This window comes from Danio rerio, chromosome 14 (assembly GCF_049306965.1).
Source record: "Danio rerio strain Tuebingen ecotype United States chromosome 14, GRCz12tu, whole genome shotgun sequence".
Taxonomy (NCBI): domain Eukaryota; kingdom Metazoa; phylum Chordata; class Actinopteri; order Cypriniformes; family Danionidae; genus Danio; species Danio rerio.
This window is the reverse complement of record NC_133189.1, coordinates 8,503,114-8,523,012: the sequence shown is the minus strand read 5'-3', so window position 1 is coordinate 8,523,012 and position 19,899 is coordinate 8,503,114. Positions and strand designations below refer to the sequence as shown.

At 35.9% G+C, this 19,899-nt stretch overlaps 1 protein-coding gene across 12 annotated transcripts in view; it reads right to left on the bottom strand.

Annotated features, from left to right (window-relative positions):
* Positions 1-381: 381 nt before the first annotated feature.
* Positions 382-19,899, bottom strand: part of cxxc5b (CXXC finger protein 5b) — a 35,005-nt gene continuing 15,487 nt past the window's right edge. For 6 of the 12 annotated variants that reach the window (XM_073922521.1, XM_021481107.3, XM_073922520.1 and 3 more), the window contains exon 3: positions 382-2,375. In XM_073922521.1, coding sequence (XP_073778622.1) covers position 2,375 — 1 coding nt within the window. In that variant the 3' untranslated portion in view covers positions 382-2,374. The remainder of the gene's footprint in view (positions 2,376-19,899) is intronic. The other 6 variants (XM_073922519.1, XM_073922517.1, XM_073922518.1 and 3 more) reach the window with 1 other exon arrangement.

Here is a 19,899-nt window from a genome sequence, read left to right as displayed (position 1 = left end):
TGGTGTTCATGTTATGTGGATGACCAAAAGTCGCTTTCACAAGACTTGAGTTAAGGGATTTAATCTATGTTTTGTGCATTTGACTCTCACAGAAATTGTTATAGAAGGCCAATTTTACATGGCTGATAAGTAGTGGACAGAAAATAATATGAAAAGTTTTTGATAATTAGTGATATATATATATATATATATATATATATATATATATATATATATATATATATATATATATATATATATATACACACAGTTGAAGTCAGAATTATTAGCGCCCATTTGATTTAGTTTTTCTTTTTTAAATATTTCCCAAATAATGTTTAACAGAGCAAGGAGACTTTCACAGTATGTCTGATAATGTTTTTTCTTCTGGAGAAAGTCTTATTTGTTTTATTTTGACTGGAATAAAAGCAGTTTTTAATTTTTTTTAAAAACCATTTCAAGGTCAATATTATTAGCCCCTTTAAGCTATATATTTTTTCTATAGTCTACAAAACAGACTTTGTCATACAATAACTTGCCTAATTACCCTAGCCTGCCTGGTTAACCTAATTAACCTAGTTAAGCCTTTAAATGTCACTTTAAGCTGTATAGAAGTGTCTTGAAAAATGATCTAGTCAAATATTATTTACTGTCATCATGACAAAGATAAAACAATTCAGTTATTAGAAATTAATTATTAAAACTATTATGTTTACAAATGTGTTGAAAACATCTCTCTGTCAAACAGAAATTAGTGAAATAAATAGACAGGGGGGCTAATTATTTAGGGGGCTAATAATTTATATAATTAGTGTTATACAGCTTTTTGTGCTGCAGTGATAAAAAAAGGTATAGTCTTGAAATCTTAATCTATTTAAAGATGTCGTCAATTTAGTTTTTGTTTTGAAGTGTTCTCTGAAGTCCACTAATAATGTTTTTAATATTTTGTATGTCCAAAAATGTCATAATTAAGAAGCAATTGACTATTATCTGTGCTCTTTTTGATCAGAATGCTGTTCAAATGGGCGTGGCCAATTGTTATTTAGAAATATATGCCTGCTGCTCTGATTGGCTGACAGTTTTGCATATTAGCAGAGCTAAACAGCCAGTAGAGTAGAAGTGGGTGATGATCTCTTGTGTAGGGGCTTATCCATTCTATGACATCATGAAGTACAACATTCCAGAACCTGCGGTTTCGGCAGACTGCTTTTCACCATGAGTTGATTTTAGAGAAACCACAAAGTGTTGAGTTCTGAATCTTACAGGATGTTTTTATAGTACTATGAGCTCTTGCATGTCAAAAGATCAAGTAGATTTTGCTTTCCTACTTCATGACCCCTTGAAAGCTCAATGACTTACATATACTGAAAGGTTTAAACAGTATTATTCCTTCCCCAAATCATGTAAAAGCGACTTCTGGAATTCAAGTGTCAGGGTAATTCGACAGTTAAAAAGACTAATCTTAGAAATATTATCATAACACATCATTAAATTCCTGAATTTTGGAGATCGTGGTCTGCTAATAACCTGTGGTTTCCATCTGACCAATCCCATAAGGCTACATGAAAAAGGAGGCGGGTCCTTCGCGTAGCTGGTATCCAGCTGGATACAATATTGCAGTTTCATCAGCGTCACCTTCCCTCCAATCCCAGCAATCCTATAGCTTTTAAAAAACAACAACCCCCTCCCCGAAAAAAGGACCTTTCAAGCATGTTTGAAGTCAGGGATGCTACATCAGAGTGTTTTTCATGGTCATTTTCATATCAAATATTGAGAAAAAGCTGTATGACAAATCCAAAAAAAACAAACAAACAAAAAGTAAAACAAAAGCAAACCTCAACATAAAAAGGCAATCGTAACATTGAGGCAGTCGGTAAGAACCACTGTGCTAAATTACAATAGTGCTCCTTAATTATCACAAGCTTTAAAACAGAGCCTTGGGATTACATTCTCTAAACGAAATTACGGCATTTCTCCACACATGGACAAACAAAACCACTAAAACACACAAATAAAAATGATTGTCCGTTTTCCATTTGGCGGCAAATAGTTCCAGAGCATCCAATAAAGGGCAAGATTCCGAACTCAGATGGTTCCGAAATGGAACAGGAAAAAAAGAGAAGAAAAAAAAAACGGAATGACATTCCGTTATTCTCTGTTTATTTTTGGTTCAGGACATGTTCGTCGTCAAATAGTGCTTTCATTCCTCTTTCCGTTTGTTTTATTTGTTTGTTTGCACCCAGTGTTTACAACAAGCGCCACGGCGTTCCGAGTAGAAGTGTGACGGGAGTCAGCGTACATCGGGAGTCCTTCATTATGGGATGGAAGTCATGGGGGAGGCTCCAGCTGCCCTACGGGAACCATCGGAAAGGAGCTCCGGTTGGCAGCATCACCTTCTTGGAAAGACAGGAAAGACAGGGGAAGGAAATGAGCAAAGAAAACAGCGTGAGTCACTGATAATTCAACATCAACATCAACAATGGAGCAGTAAAAAAAGGGGGAAACGTATGGAGCCAGATCAGTGTCAAAAATAATACATTTGCAAAAATAAAACTCACATTTACAAAAACCTCACAAATATACAAATTTAATTTGCAAATTCAAAAAACAATTTGTGAATTTACAAGTAAAATTCATAAATATTTGCCCAAAAGATCTGGATGTGTGCATTTATGAAATGTGTTTTGAGTTTACAAATTGGATTTGCATATTTATAAATTGTGTTTTGAATTGACGAATTTTGTTTTGAGTTTATGAATTCAATTAGCAAATTTATGAATTATCTTTTAAAATGACGAATTGGGTTTTGATTTTATGAATTGGATTTGCGAATTTACGAATTTTGTTTTGAATTCATGAATTAGATTTGCCAATTTCCTGATTTGTACTTCGAATTGATAATTGTGTTTTGAATTTACAAATTGTGTTTTGAACTGACAAATTGTATTTTCAACTTACGAATTGGATTTTCGAATTTAAGATCTGTATTTTGAATTTACGAATTGGATTTACAAATTTATGAACTGTGTTTTGAATTAACTAATTAAATTAGCAAATTTATAAATTCTCTTTTGAATTTATGAACTGTGTTTTGAATTTACAAATTGTGTTTTAAATTTACGAACTGGATTTGCATGTTTATGAATAGTGTTTTAAATTTCCGAATTGGATATGCGCGTTTATGACTATTATTTTGAATTTACGAATTATGTTTTGAATTTTAGAACTGGATTTGCTTATTTATGAGTTGTGTTTTGAATTGACGTATGAATTTATGAATTGTATTTTGCACTTTTACGAATTGTGTTTTGAATTTACAAATTGTGTTTTGCATATTTATGAATTGTATTTAGAATTTACGAATTGGATTTGTCTATTTACGAATCGTGTTTCGAAATTACGAATTCCATTTTGTAAATGTGAATTGAATAGTAATTTTATTTCGTAAATGTATTATTTCTGAGACTGATCTGGCTTCATAGAAACGTCTTATTACACCGGACTCTCAACCCTCATCTCCAGACCTTGTTCACTTTTTTTTTTTCAGTTACAAATCCCTCTCTTTCCTGCGGAGCCAGAATTACTGAGACCGTAAAGGGCTGAAATACCGCAGTGGTGCAAATGGCAGATTTTTTCCCAGCCTGCTTTGGGACTGGGCAGGGGGTAGTCTATGGCTGTGGGACTTTGGGGAGAGTGGAGACAACGGCAGCGTTTCCTGGGAAGACATCCAGAACGAAAAACCGAGGGAGGGGAGCGCGTTCCCTTCTTCGTCAAGTAACATGCACAGGCAGTGATTTCACCTTACGTGACCTAGTCCCTCTTTCTGTTTCCCAAACACTCTCTCCCACTCTCTCATTACTCTCTGACAGGACTTTGGCGTTTGTATGCGCGCACACACACATGCATCCAGACCCCTTTTCCCTCATCGACCCCATAGACAAGCCAACACAGATGGGCTGTCGGCCCATGCACATGGCCAATGAGACAGAGCGTGAGTGCATGGACAGACACACACACGCGCACACACACAGGATTAATTTCAAAGGTTATTTTTTAACCCATCATCACGTCTCTACATCACACTCAAACACATGAACGCACATACATACAGGAATGACAGTACAAAAAGTGGATCAAGGGGCCAATAAACACTGGATCAATAATATTTATTTTTATGTTTGAAGATGATCTAGAATGGTTTTACTTCGGCTTTTTAATGACCAAATGGTCAGTGTACTATAACAATAGATCAATAATAATAATAATAATAATAATAATAATAACAATGGCATTAAAAATAGCAACAATATGTGGTTTAATAATTAATAATTAAATAATCTTATACTATGCAAATAAAACTGCATTTCTTTTCTTTTATTATTATTATTATTATTATTATTATTATTATTATTATTATTATTATTATTATTTATATATACGTGAATATTTACATTTATTATTTTAATTTATTAATAAATTATCATTGTGCGAAATACACAGCGTCCAAGATAATAATAATAATAATTCTAATTATTGCTGTTGCTAATATTATTATTATTATTATTATTGTTACTTTTTTTTGCAATTATGATATTTTAGTATTAACATTTTTTAAGATTTTACAAAAACATTGGTATACTCTAAGACAATATGCAAATTACATGATTATATACTATATACCTCTTATATTTTATTATTAATAAATGTATATATTATAAATGCAATTATATGTGTTATTAATGTAAACTTTTTATTTAATAATAAATAAATGACCTATGCAAATAAACCCACTTATTTAATAATAATTTAAAAAAATATCAAAATATGATGTCATTTTGCTACATATGATGCTAAAAATAATATTACCAAAAATATGCTGTATGAATATTTTAATACATAATTCAAAATAATAATAATAATAATAATAATAATAATAATAATAATAATAATAATAATAATAATAATAATAAATAAATAAATAAATAAATAAATAAATAAATAAATACACTACCGGTCAAAAGTTTGGGGTCAGTTGGGGGCATGTTTTCTTTTTTTAATCAAGGCGACATTCATTAAATATAAAAAATAATAATTTTAATTTAAATAACTGCTTTCTTATTGTATGTAGTTTCAAATGAAATTATTACTCCAGTTATTACTGCTGTCAATACTCCAGTCACTAATAATATTAATAATAATAATAATAAGAAGAAGAAGAAGTAGAACAACAACAACAACAATAATAATATTAATAATAATAATTAATATTAGAGTGATTTCCTGAAGGATCATGTGACTGAATACTGAAGTAATAAGCTGAAAATTCATCTTTAAAATCATTGGAATAAATTATTAAATTAAATTATAAACTACTTTTGAACAGTAATTTTATAGTGCAATATTATTTAAAAATTTTTACAGTTTTATTGTATTTTTGATAAAATAAATGCAGTCTTGGTGAGCAGGAGAAGCTTATTGACTGACCCCAAACTGTTGACGGTAGTATATGTATGTATAGTTAAAGTCAGAATTATTAGTGCCCCTTTGATTTCTTTTTTCTTTTTAAAATATTTCCCAAATGATGTTTAACAAAGCAAGGAATCACATTATGTCTGATAATATTTTTTCTTCTGGAGAAAGTCTTATTTATTTTATTTTGGCTAGGGTAAAAGCTGTTATTAATTTTTTAAGAACAATTTTAAGGACAAAAATTATTAGCCCCTTTAAGCTATTTTTTTCCGATAGTCAACAGAACAAACCATCATTACACAATAACTTGCCTAATTACCCTAACCTGCCTAGATCACCTAATCAACCCAGTTAAGCCTTTAAATGTCACATTAAGCTGTATAGAAGTGTCTTGAAAAATATCTAGTCTAATATTATTTACTGTCATCATGAAAAAGATAAAATAAATCAGTTATTAGAAATGAGTTTAAAACAATTATGTTTACAAATGTGTTGAAGAACACTCCACGTTAAACATAAATAGAAAAAAAATAAACAGGGGGGCTAATAATTTTGACCTTAACTGTATGTATATATATATATATATATATATATATATATATATATATATATATATATATATATATATATATATATATATATATATATATATATATATATATATATATGCTCATGATCAGATGGCCAGAACTTCATGAATTTTTTTTTATAAATTGTTAAAATACCGGTGTCCACGATGCAGCAAGTACAGCGATCATAGAGTGAACCATGATGAGATTCATTGTAATGTGTTATATGACAAAAAATAAAGTACTCAAAAATGTCTGTTTTCTCAATTGAAATGAATAGAGGCTTGGATCTGGAAACAGTATTGCATTTGTCAAGAGGATGAGTTCCTAGCCACTTTTAAGTGTTTTTTTTTTGTTTGTTTGATCTATTGCTAAGGGCATGCTAAAGTGGTCTAGCTAGTTGAGAGCACTTTTTACAAAACATCTCTTAATTCGAAGTGTCATTTATGTCTGCAGCTCAAGTATGAGCAATAGCTATAACGATACCTTAGCAAACACCACTCAAAGAAAAAGTCCAAGGAGAAAATGTATGTAAATGTAAGCAGATACTTATATATGTTGATATATAGTGTGTCTGCCTGTCTGTAGATCTCCAGCACACACACACAGACACACACACACACGCTGTTCCTAAAATACTTCAGTCGCCTGGCTGTGAGGCTGAGATTCCTCTACAAGAGGAAGGGGGCGGAGCAATGTCTGAGACCCCACCCACTCAGCCGCCATCTACTTCCAGCTATCAGGGACTTTCCAAAACACACACACACACACACACACACACACACACACACACACACACACACACACACACACACACATTGAGATGAGTCTTCATGCAAAACACACACACATCAACAGAAGTCGCAAGCAATGACATGCAAGGTATGATCAATGACCAGCAATCCAATGAGTTTTACACAACATACACGCCTAAGCTGGCTCAGAACACATGAAAAGCTTACATATAAAACGCATCTATCCATCCCAAACACACACACACACACACACACACGCATGCACGCACGCACGCACGCACACCAAGCAGTCAATAGACCCCCACACCACTGACTGTGACCTGTCAATAAAGGGCTCTTTAAACTCCATAAGTCCTCTATGCCTTATTCACCAGACCAATCCCGCAGTCAATAAAAAGCACTCACAAACACACACCGAAATATACGTGAACACCCCGTCAATATATGGCTTAACATTTATTCAAAAACACATAACAAGCTGAAAGCACTACTAAGATAATGCAAACCCTAACGATGCTAGGCATGGGCCAGTATAAGATCCTGATGGTATGATAACTGTGGATAAAAATATCACGGTATTGTGATTACTGTTCTAAAATATGTTCTTCTTAAATGTCTTGGTAAAAAACAAAGACTTTTTCCCCTTTTGAACGCAGTATATTTTATTTTGAGAAACGTTTAAAATATTTTGGAGCAATAAACGTGTCAGAAACAATGAATAATTGAATTTTGCTGTCTTCATTTGTTTTAAAAACATATATATATATTTTACAATTTTACAAAAACACCATCTTTTCTGCTGGACATACTGTTGTCCTAAACAACAACAACAACAACAACAAAAACGTAAATAAAAAATCGTACACATACCTGAGGAACGGTATTGCACAAAATTTTGAGGGTTTAAAAACCACGTAATACCTTGAAAACATCGTTGGTGGGGTGTCAAAATTATTGTTTCTTCGGTGCACCCCGATGCAATGCAAACAATTTGGTATCGGTTCAGTAGTAATCATAACCAGTTATGAAGTAGTGACGTCATTTATCTCATATGCGATATGTCACCGTAGTTTACTATGGCGAGGGAGGCGAGCGCGAGTATTTACAACACTCCAACTACTTAATGCAGAAACTGCACAATTTCACTGTGTGTGTGTTTGCTGGACAGTTTTCCCAGGGCCGTGCACAGGGGGGTGGCCCGGTGGCTAGAACCACTGCCCCTCTGCCCTCATTGGCTGAGGTACTCCTCTCAGAAGCACTTGCTATTCACTTTGCGATGGCAAAGAGCACCTGCCCCTTAAGGGTCTGAACTCTGTGCATGGGGCTGACACAGACACAGACACACACACAAAACGCACGCAGGTAAGGACAGGGCAGCCGGAGCGACTCCCTTCAGATTCAACACGCATGATCGCGTTCATCAAATTAAAGTATGGCTATATTTCACACGGATTTTGATACAACAACGCGAAGCATACGCTTTACAAAAGTTGCTTTTAAAGAGGAAACACGTCAAACTTGATGACACATTTGAGGGCTCATGCTGAAAGGCATTTGAATGGGCTGTCTGTGACAGCTCGCGACTTCATCTTACACTTTCTGAGTACATTTACATGGACACCAATACTCCGACTTTCAAGAGTTCACACTTAGATATGCTTAGCATTATAGCAGGTTTGGCATGCTGTCCCGGGAGAGAACCCTGAGCTCGGAGATATTTGAGCCCAGGGCTCCCGCCCGGTCAATAAGCATATCAGAGGATCCGAGATCAGGAAGTTCTCGATAGTTCCCCCTTTTAGAAGGGGGAGAGAAAGGAGGAGATGGGGTGGAAGGGGGGATACTTCCGAAATGAAGATAAGGAAAAAGTTAGAGAGTGATCCATTTATAGTAGGCTAGGATCACTCTGATTGGATTATTACTGATTACAAATGAGTGGCCAGCTGTGCTCAATCATATCACGTGCTCCTCTCGAAATTAGTTTATGAAACTTCACTTAATATGATTAAGATGATACTCTTTTTAAGAGTCCACTATGTAAGCAGCTATTTTTGATTATCTTAAAGGACCACCGAGCCACGAAATGCAGAGGATTTTTTTTCCGTTTGCCATACAGTATCAAATTCTATTAAAACGAAGTCGAAAGTCAAAAATAAAACAACCGAAATTGCATGAAACTCTGGATAGCCTGGTGATGCGACATTAATTAATTTATACTGAAACTTGCCTTCAAAAAGCGCTTCCTTGGTCTTATCCATATTTCTTTGCATGTTAAACACACGTTGACCACAACAGGAAGTAAAAAAAAAACCTACAACTGCGTTAATTGCGTAAATTGTTTTACGCATTAATTATTTCAAATTAATCGCATGCGTAATGCACTAATTTTGACAGCGCTAATATATACATTTTAAAACAAGAATTGCTGCTTTGAAGAAAATATAAAACTGTGTAGGGAAAGCATCGTCAATGCACCATGATGCACCAAGAAATCAAATTGAACCGAATCAATGGCCTGATAATCTTCATATGCGGTGAGGAAAGTAATCGAATAAAATCGACCTGGAAAAATTAAACCGATTATAGGTTCAGAATGTCGATTTCCATTACTTTTAAATTAATCGCCTTGCCCTATGCCCTACTGTATTTCTGTAACTGATAGAAATTCTCACAACACATGCAAATATAGAAACGCACTGCAAATAGTGCAGACCACAACAGACATGTGTCGGGGACTCCGAAAAACCCAACTGCTTTCTGATTAGGAAAAAAATAGCAGTGTTGTCAGAGATCTGAAGGGCTGTTAAAACAACACTTTTAGCCAAAAATGATAAAGTTTTTGCCTGTTAGTTTACACAACATCAGCATTTTTGGGACTGAAATGCATCCATTTAAAAACGGGTTTCAAGGTGGACATCTTTGAAAATGCCGTCATTGTTGTGTCTGTGCAGATAACCTAAAATGAAAGTCTTTGAAAACTGACATCATGCATGTGCAGGTTACAGGCAAGAGCAAACAAACACACAACAATAGAGGACTACATGGTAGTGCTGTTGTTGCTTAAGCAACAGTGTGGATTTATGTAACATTACAGCCAACAGTGGACACGCATCATACACACACAGCTAATTATACACACACACACACACACACACACACACACACAAGAGCTGAGCTGCTGACTGCACATCAGCACTTCCTTACAGGTATTATTTACTAACAAGGTGACAGCTGCATATGCTGGTCTGGCATACGTAATACAGAGTTTTGGGCCGTTTTGTGAATGTGTAAATGCAGACTGTTTTGAAAATGTTGTTGTGTCATTTTAAAACACAAGCGTAAAACATTTGAGTTTTTGGCAACATTTTTGTAGTTTACACTGCCTGACAAAAGTCTTGTCACCTATCCAAGTTTTGGAACAACAAATAATAACTTGACTTCTAGTGGATCATTTGGTATCAGAAGTGGCTTAAATAAAAGGCAAAGGCCTCCAGATTACGCTTATTTTACCAAAATTAAATATGATCGTGCCTTGAATTTTAATTATTTCATTAGGACAGTAAGGTCTGACTTTGCTTAGACATAAGTCTTGTCACTTAACAGAAATAATGTACTGTATAGAATATAAAGTCATGATGCAGTGGAGAAAAAAATAATATTGTGTATGACTCCCATGAGCTTAGAGGACTGCATCCATACATCTCTGCACTGACTCAAATCACTTATTAATAAAGTCATCTGGAACGGCAAAGAAAGCGGTCTTGCAGGACTCCCAGAGTTTATCAAGATTCTTTGGATTCATCTTTAATGCCTCTTCCTTCATCTTAGGCATGCTCAATAATGTTCATGTCAGGTGACTGGGTTGGCCATTCCTAGAGCACATTGACCATTTTTGCTTTCAGCAACTTTGATGTGGAGGTTTAAGTATGAGAATAGGATTAATAGGCAATGTTACCTACTGTGGACTTCAGGCTCTGCATTGTACCAATGCGCCTGCTACGGCTGTGGCACAACAGCAAAGTTCCTTGACTAATACGCCAGCATAAGAGCATAGTTCCTATCCATATTAGCTTAAAAAATACACAATTGAACTATAGAAAAGTCAACTTTTAAATAAAATAAATAAAACTTAGTAATTTTTCTGTTAGATACTAATGGTATAATCTGATTCAATGATTTATGCTAAGCTAAGCTAAAACTGCTCCCGCCAGACCTGGGTAGACCTGGGAAACTTTGCGTACGCCAGATTTCACGCTCACGTGTGGATTTACTAATGATGAAATGAACGTAAGAATATGCGTTGGTCCACGCCAACTGCATGTCTGGCGTACGTGCATTTCTTGTGTGTGTTTGTTTTATTTCCATTGGCAACTCCTAGAGGAAATTGGGTTAAATTGCACACCACAAAGTATCTTTGAGCTGTGCAATGGCAGCTGTATGGGACGGGATCATCTGCATGTCTAGCAGGTATATAAGATTTCCATTCAGTTGACCAGCCAAACATTAAAGGGCAATTTGCATTGATCGCCGGTTTTCCCAATGTAATCGGAGCGATCTACTGTACGCACATTGCTATAAAGACGCCATCTGAAGACGTATTTGCATACGTGAATAAGAAACATTTCCATTCAATAAATGTGCAAATAATATGTGATGCGCTTAACATAACACACACACTTATTAATGATTTCTATTGTCTTCCTCGTGATGACGAGTAGGCAAAATCTGATATGTATTGGGGGAAAAAAGAAGAATGAGTTCATCAGATGCTGGATTCCAACCGTGTTCATGATCGAATGTGTCAAAACATGTTACCATGCGCCTTACGAGCTACGCCACTCACGCTGCTGTTTGTCTGGTGATGGGCGGGAATCACTCAACTAGCTCATTCCAACAAGGTGTGCTATTTACACTTAGTCTAAATAGACACAAAATTTCTCTAAACATGCACTAGATGGATGTGTTTTAACATTATGCTCATGTCTTTTTGCAGATTATGCAGTGCTCAAGTTATTTTTTCCCTTATTTCTTATCTCCTGTTTAAATTGCTTAGCATGATTAACCGTTGGCCGTCATGACAGCCGTTGACTTGAAAGACTCACTACAGCGCCACTTGTGGCCAATATATTTGTGTTGCATTATAGATTATAAGTGCTATAAAGTGAAAACATAGCTTGAAGCCTTTGTGTTCACATGCATTGAATCTGAATGTGTTTTGGACCTAAGACTTCATAGAGACACATAAACACAAACACAAGCTGAGCCCTCTAAGCTCCTGCACACACCAGCACCTCAATCTCTACCCCTCGCTGCTGTAATTCTCAAAGAAACAGGCCTGGTCAGTGGTCAACACACACACACACACACACACACACACACACACACACACACACACACACACACACACACGTAAACACAACCCTTCTCACACAAACACTACAATGACTTTCATCAGGGCTGTGTTTGCCTCTTCCTGCAATGTTACGCACACAAACAGACACACAGACACATACACACACACGTTTCAGGGCCTCTAGAGGACAGGAAAGAGAGGGGTTCTGGGACACATTGACACCTGGTGCTCCAGATGACAGACGCAAAGGCCAGATGGACCGCATGAGGCTGCCACACAGACACACACACACACACACATACACACATGTACATGCATTTATGTGAACATGCATGAAAGCATATTCTAATGTGGCAACAAAACAAAGTAAATATCAAAATATGTGTGAAGAAATACTTCACTCTCATGGAAATTAATATATAGATTCAATTTTCTAATATATATTCATTAATTTCCTTATTTATCAGAGGTCACCATAACAGAAAGAACCATCAACTACTCCAGCATATGTTTTTCAAAGCGGGTGCCCTTCCAGCCACAACCCAGTACTAGGAAACACCATACACTCTCACATTCACACACTACGGCCAATTTTGTTATACTTATACTGCATGTCTTTGGACTGTGGGGGAAACTGGAGCACCCGGAAAAATGCCAACTGGCCCAGTCGGGATTCGAACAAGCGACCTTCTGGCTGCTAACCACTGAGCCACTGTGAAAATCTGAACATGTCCATGAGGGATAAGTATACATTTATGTTTGTGCAATGATTTGTGCAATATCCTCCTGAGAACCAAAGAATTATTTTTCTTGTTTCGGTGGTTTCCTACATCCTCTGGGTTAAAAAATCTACAATTTAGAGTTTTTACATTTTGTTTTTATTTTTTATTTTACAGCATGTCCACTGTAGTGGACCACAGGAACATTAGTCCGAAATGACCGCCACTCAGACAACAAAACTGTACAGGATATGGCTGTAAAAGGGTATTAATCCAATATTATTCATTCATTTTCTTGTCAGCTTAGTCCCTTTATTAATCCTGGGTTGCCACAGCGGAATGAACCACCAACTTATCCAGCAAGTTTTTACGCAGCAGATGCCCTTCCAGCCGCAACCCATCTCTGAGAAACATCCACACACACTCTCATACGCTACGAACAATTTAGCCAACCTGGAGGAAACCCACGTGAAGGCAGGGAGAACATGCAAACTCCACACAGAAATCGAGGTTCGAACTAGCGACCCAGCGACCTTCTTGCTGTGAGGTGAATGTGCTACCCACTGAGCCACTGCCTCGCGTAATATTAATGTAACCAAAACAAAACAAAAGCCATTTTTCCCCTTTGTATTGAAATTTCTGAAACTGTTTAGTCTGAAAGAGAGCCGAACTCAAAAGAAGTGATGTTAATCCAAAACAAATTTAACATAAAATCGATTTAAGACTGATTGTCATTCTCAGATTGTCTCTAATTGTCTGATTGTCAGACTCTAAATCAGAGTCTCCCTCAACTATCTTATATAGAATCCTCTCTGCTTCAGTTCTGCCTCCTACAACATGCAGTCATTAATGAAATTAAGATGGTCCGTGTGTCCACTATAGTGGACAATTGAAAAAGGATGATATTTTGAAACACAAACAAATTAAAAAATGGCTGTGATTTTTACGGTAAAAAACTGTAAAATGCTACAGTAAAAATCCGTAGCCTGGTTAACAGTATATGTTTCCTTAATATAAACGGCGAAAAAACGTAAATGGACTTTCCCAGAACTCTCTGCATGGCACATGACTTTTTATGCCTTTTGTTGACATTACTATGGATCTTTTTAGTTGTTTCCCCATCAGTTATGTACATTAGAGATCCATGTTACATCTAATGTTGATAAACTGTTTATTGCATGACTTTAATTTTATGCGCGTTACCATACTGGTGTTTAGTAGCTGTGTGAATGACACTGAGCACCTTCTATATGCTAATATTCTTTTCTGCTTGTGGGAAAAGTTGTTTGTGATGAGCATGGGTTTATTATGTAGCTTTCTCATCACCACCTGCAAACTTGGGGAGAACATGCAAACTCCACACAGAAATGCCAACTGACCCAGCTGAGGCTGGAACCAGCGACCTTCCTGCTGTGAGGCGATTGTAGCTAGCTAGATAATAGCTAATTTCTAATAAGTAATTTATTTTATCTTTGTCATGATGACAGTGCGTCATAGCCTCCTAAGACCCAAAGAATGTTTTTTTTTTTCTGTGGTTTCCTCCATCCTTTGGGTTAAAAAAAAATCTACAATTTTGAGTTTTTACATTTTGTTTTTATTTTTAATTTTTCAGCACGGTAGTGGACCACAGGACCATTTTAGTTCGAAACGACCGCCACACTTATAACAAAACTGTACAGGATATGGCTGTAAAAGGATATTAATCCAATATTAATGTAACAAAAACAAAACAAAAGCCATTTTTTCCTTTTGCATCGAAATTCCCGGAACAGTTTAGTCTAAAAGAGAGCCAAACTAAAAAAAAAGAACGAAAAAAAGTGATGTTAATCCAAAACAAATTTAACATATAAAAGCAATTTAAAACTGATTGTCATTCTCTAATTGTCTGATTGTCAGACTCTAAATCAGAGTCTCCCTCAACTATCTTATATAGAATCCTCTCTGCTTCAGTTCTGCCTCCTACAACATGCAGTCATTTATGACATTAAGATGGTCCTGGTGTCCACTATAGTGGACATTTAAAAAAGGAGGATATTTTGAAACAAGTTTTTCAATTAACAGCTTTGAAAGTTATATGTATTGTTCCTGACACTTTAATAAACAAATATATATATGTAATAATAGTGGTAAAAAAACATTTAAAAAGCTCAATTTTACATGCCTCTCACCTTCTCAAAAAATGTGCTTTTTTGTAAGTCGGCCATTTTGGATGCAGTGTAAGAAGTGGTTCCTAGCATGCCAGCCAATCAAAAGACATTTCACTAGAAAGCCCAGGATGTCCTCTGAACAGAACAACAGGACTTGACAGAGTAGCTCAAACAATTAAAAGAAAACTCATGAAAACGCAATGTCCACTACAGAGGACACAAGTCAATGGGCGGGGTCTCAGGAATGGTAATTCGCAATAACGATACAATAATTTAAACAATATTTTGCTGAGTGTGTTTGTTTTAGTCACTGTTTTAGGTTTAGGTCCAAGCAGGCACCTTGATGTCAAAACAACGTCAAAAAACATGACAAAAATGCCAATTGATTTGATGTCAAAACCTTGACATCTATTTAAAATCCACACATTGATGCCCTTTCGATCACCAAAAAAACGACATACAAAGTATTAGAACATCAGAAAAATTGTATTCATCTAAAAACTTTGAATCCCCGCAAAACATTCAAACTACCAAGACATTAAAACGACATCTAATTGACATCTAACATTGTCATCAAAAACACATCAATTACAGCGAAGCTCTGTAATGGATATTTGAAGTGTTTTTTTACGCCAATGTTAATTGTCAATTTAAGTTTTGACATCAAGGTAGTCGATGGACACTAAATCGATTAGCATTTTTGCCGTTTTTATTATGTTGTTTAGACATCAAGGGTGGCGAGGCAGTGGCGCAGTAGGTAGTGCTGTCGCCTTACAGCATGAAGGTCACTGGGTGGCTGGTTCGAACCTCGGCTCAGTTGGCGTTTCTGTGTGGAGTTTGCATGTTCTCCCTGCCTTCGAGTGGGTTTCCTCCAGGTGCTCCGGTTTCCCCCACAGTCCAAAGACATGCCCTTCAAGTGAATTGGATAGGCTAAACTGTCCGTAGTGTATGAGTGTGTGTGTGAATGTGTGTGTGGATGTTTCCCAGAGATGGGTTGTGGCTGGAAGGTCATCCGCTGCGTAAAAACTAGCTGGATAAGTTGGCGGTTCATTCCGCTGTGGCGACCCCAGATTAATAAAGGGACTAAGCTGACAAGAAAATGAATGAATGAATGAAGACATCAAGGGCATCCACTGGGATCTGTTGTGGATAAATAAATGACACTAAAACAACCAGTAGGTGCTGTCAACTCCCAATAACTCATGTATTCAAGTGATTCATTCAAAAATGCTGATTCATTTACACACTCAGAAATAAAGGTACAAGAGATAGAGATGGGAAGTAAAGAAGGACAAGTACTTCGTTACTGTACTTAAGTAGATTTTTCTGGTATCAGTACTTTACACCACTACTTATTTATTCATTTATTTTTGGAAACTTTTTACTTTTGCTCCTTACATTTTTACACAAATATACTCCTTACATTTTTTAAAGCACAGTCGTTACTTTTGTTTTCATGTGTTTGAGAGTGGAATCTAAATAATTTTATTGTCATTGCGCAACAATATGAGCATCTTTTTGATGCAAGCAGTCTAATTTTCCTCATTGCGCGCCTGCGTGCTACAGTGCACGGCTATCGTGCACTATATGTGGGCTAGTTTATGAATATTACTATGAGAAAGGCTAGGATGACTGCGGAGATGTGAGAGAGAGAGTCGGCGAATTTAACATGACTGATGCTGCACTGTTTGCAGAGTAATAAGACACCTTTTGTTTTCACAGGTAAACAAGAGAGACACATTCCAGTTCAAAAACATGCCGTTTAAATGCTTAGGCCTTTAGTCCACTTCCGATCATTACTGCACAGGCTTTCAGTCTATTACCACGAGAAATAGTGCTTTTTTGTAAAGATTTGTACATTTAGTAATAAAACAATCAAACACTTTATAAAAAATGTATGCATTGCAGTTTATTTCCTTTATTTCTGGGTTATGTATAAGAGCTGCTCTTTGAAGAAATAAGCAGCTTTAGCCTAATGCAAAAAAAAAAAGTTTGCAGTCAAATTTGATAAGGATTTATTTTAGCAAAAGAAAAAAGTTGTATATATTTTGGACAGAATTCAGTGTAAAATGTAAGACATTATTTATAAAGATAGACTGACCAACAGAATAACTTTTAGAGTGAATCAACATGAACGGCAGCTGATTTTTTTGATTGAACAGCCAAAAAACTACATGATGAACGCTGTGAGTTTGCGACAGGATGATGATACATGGGCCGACTTTTTAAACAATATTGTTAGGCTATATTGCAAAGTTTGTTGCTGCTTGGCTACTTTCATAAATTTAGCAACAAACATTTTACATTAAATTGGAGTTATTTTATATGTAACAATAGGATGTGAGGACTAGTTACCTACCTATCCACACTCACTATCCTTCAGCTTCATCCCTGATTTATCAAGGGTGACCACAGCAGAATGAACCACCGATTATTCCAGCATATGTTTTACACAGTGGACACCCTTCCAGCTGCAACCTAGTACTGGGAAACACCCATACTCATTTACACACTTATACACTACTGCCAATTTAGTTACCTATTATTCACCTATACCGCATGTCTTTGGACTGTGGTTGAAACGGGTGCTTTTTACTTTTTTACTCTTGTACATTTTTGACGCTGTACTTCTTTACTTTACAATTGTGTAGTCAGTACTTCTACTTTCTACGTTTACGTTTTAAACATGAGTATCTGTACTTCTACTTAAGTAAAGGATGTGTGTACTTTTGCCATCTCTGACATGAGCTGTCACTGAGGTCGTACCTTTTCAAAAGTTACACATTTGTAACGGGTCCTTATTAATACCACATAATAATACCTAAAAATTACAAAAGTACAACATGTTTAGGTAATAATGTTAACCTTTGTGGAACCAATATGGTACAATTTGAAAAGGTACCACCCCAGTGACAGCTCTCATACCTTAATTACTGAGAGTTTAGAAACAAAGAAATTTATATTAACTTTATGAACAAATCACACTGAATGACTCAACTAAATTCAGCAACAACACAATGCAATGCTGCACAAATGCGCAGTTTGTTTAGAATTGTTTTTACTTTCTAAAAAGTAACTCACTTTAAAGTTTTTAACAATATTAATTTCATGTTTGTTGAACTGCTGGAAGGGCGACAGTGGCTCAGTGGTTAGCACTGACGCCTCAGGGCAAGAAGGTTACTGGTTTGAGTCTCGGCTGGGCCAGCAGCCATTTCTGAGTGGAGTTTGCATGTTCTCTCCGTGTTGGCGTGTTCCTCCAGGTGTACGTTTTCCCCCACAGTCGAAAGACTTGCAATAGTAAATTTGCAGTTGTGTGGGAATGTAAGAGTGTTTGGGTGTTTCCCAGTACTGGGATGCGGATGGAAGGGCTGTGTAAAACATATGCCGGAATAGTTGGCGATTCATTGCTCTGTGACGACCCCTGAAAAATAGAGAGGGGTCTGGCTGCAGACCTGGTGCAGTGCAATCTGGGCTGCATCCAATGCTTTTAATGGGCTCACCTAACCCCACCCCTAACCCTACCCGTCACAGTGACGTTACTAGCTCCATTTGAGTGCATTGTGTCTGACATTGCATCGCTGAGTGATGCAGTCTCAGCTTGCATCATAAAGGCTGCATCCAGATACTATTGGAAAAATAAGGGACTAGGCTGAAGGAAAATAAATGAATGAACTGTTAGATAAAATCTTTAACAACTTTTTTATGTCTTATTTTTGTTTCTGTTTCTTGCTTTAATAAATCAGATTGCAGTTCAAAGAATGACTTCAAGACACTAAATAATACAACAATTATGATACTAATGTAAGCAAAGCATATTAATGATTACCAATTGAAAGGTCTGTGTGAATTGTGCTTCATACTTTTTCGACACTATCGACTACTGTGTGTGAATGTAATGTTTAACAGTGTTTTAATGTATACACATCTTTAGCTATTAAATATCCTAATGTATGCAGCTGTATGGAGCAGGATTTTGGCCAATAAGATTTCTCTGTGGGCGGAGCCATTCAGAGCAATCAAACAAGTTGTTTAAAATATCATATATGTACACTATGGACTATATGCAGGGCTCACCAAGGTTATATGTAGGTTGTGGAGACGTTTGTGTCTTGACGCTCGGAGTGAGGCATCTGTTCCAGATGTTTCCTCATATTCCCATGAAAACATTTCCCAAACACGACACATGCATTTAAAAAAAGCATGTTATTTTGACAAACAGCTTCACTAATTAACCCACAAGGTTGCTTGTTAATATTCAGCGAGCTCCAAATACCTGGATGCCAGATCTAAAGCAGTACACAAGAGTATCTGTGCTTGATTTTAAAATCCATTTCCAATGTAGGATTTTTATATTTCAATATTTTGAATAGAACATTAATTCTGAATTAATTAATTAATCATTAATTAATTCTCCCGTAATTCTTAAATAATTAAATGTCCAGTTCGAAAAGACAAAGGGTGAATTAAGAGTGAGTGGCAATAGAAACAACAAGCAATAATTAATATATTAACATTAATTAATAAATATAGCATAAGATTATTTCAACTTAATAATTTATTAATTAGTATCTTAGTAATTTTAACACAATTAAAGGCAGCTCAGAGAATGTGGTTCCAGTTGTTTAATGCAAAAGTTCTGAATGAATCGTAATTTGTTTCTAATAACAACACAGATTTGTGTGTGTCCAAGCTTTGTAAATGAGACCCTGTGTCTGATTCATCTATTTTTGTTAGATTACTAACGTGCCATTACTAACATACTAACTAACGTGCCATTTTATTTATATAATTCTGTACTCTACTCATTATTAAAAAATGTATTAATAAGTAATGCAATGAGGTTAAGCGACAACAGTTTAGCGTGATGCTGTTTGAAAACACATAGGGCTAGATATAAGACCATCTTGTGGT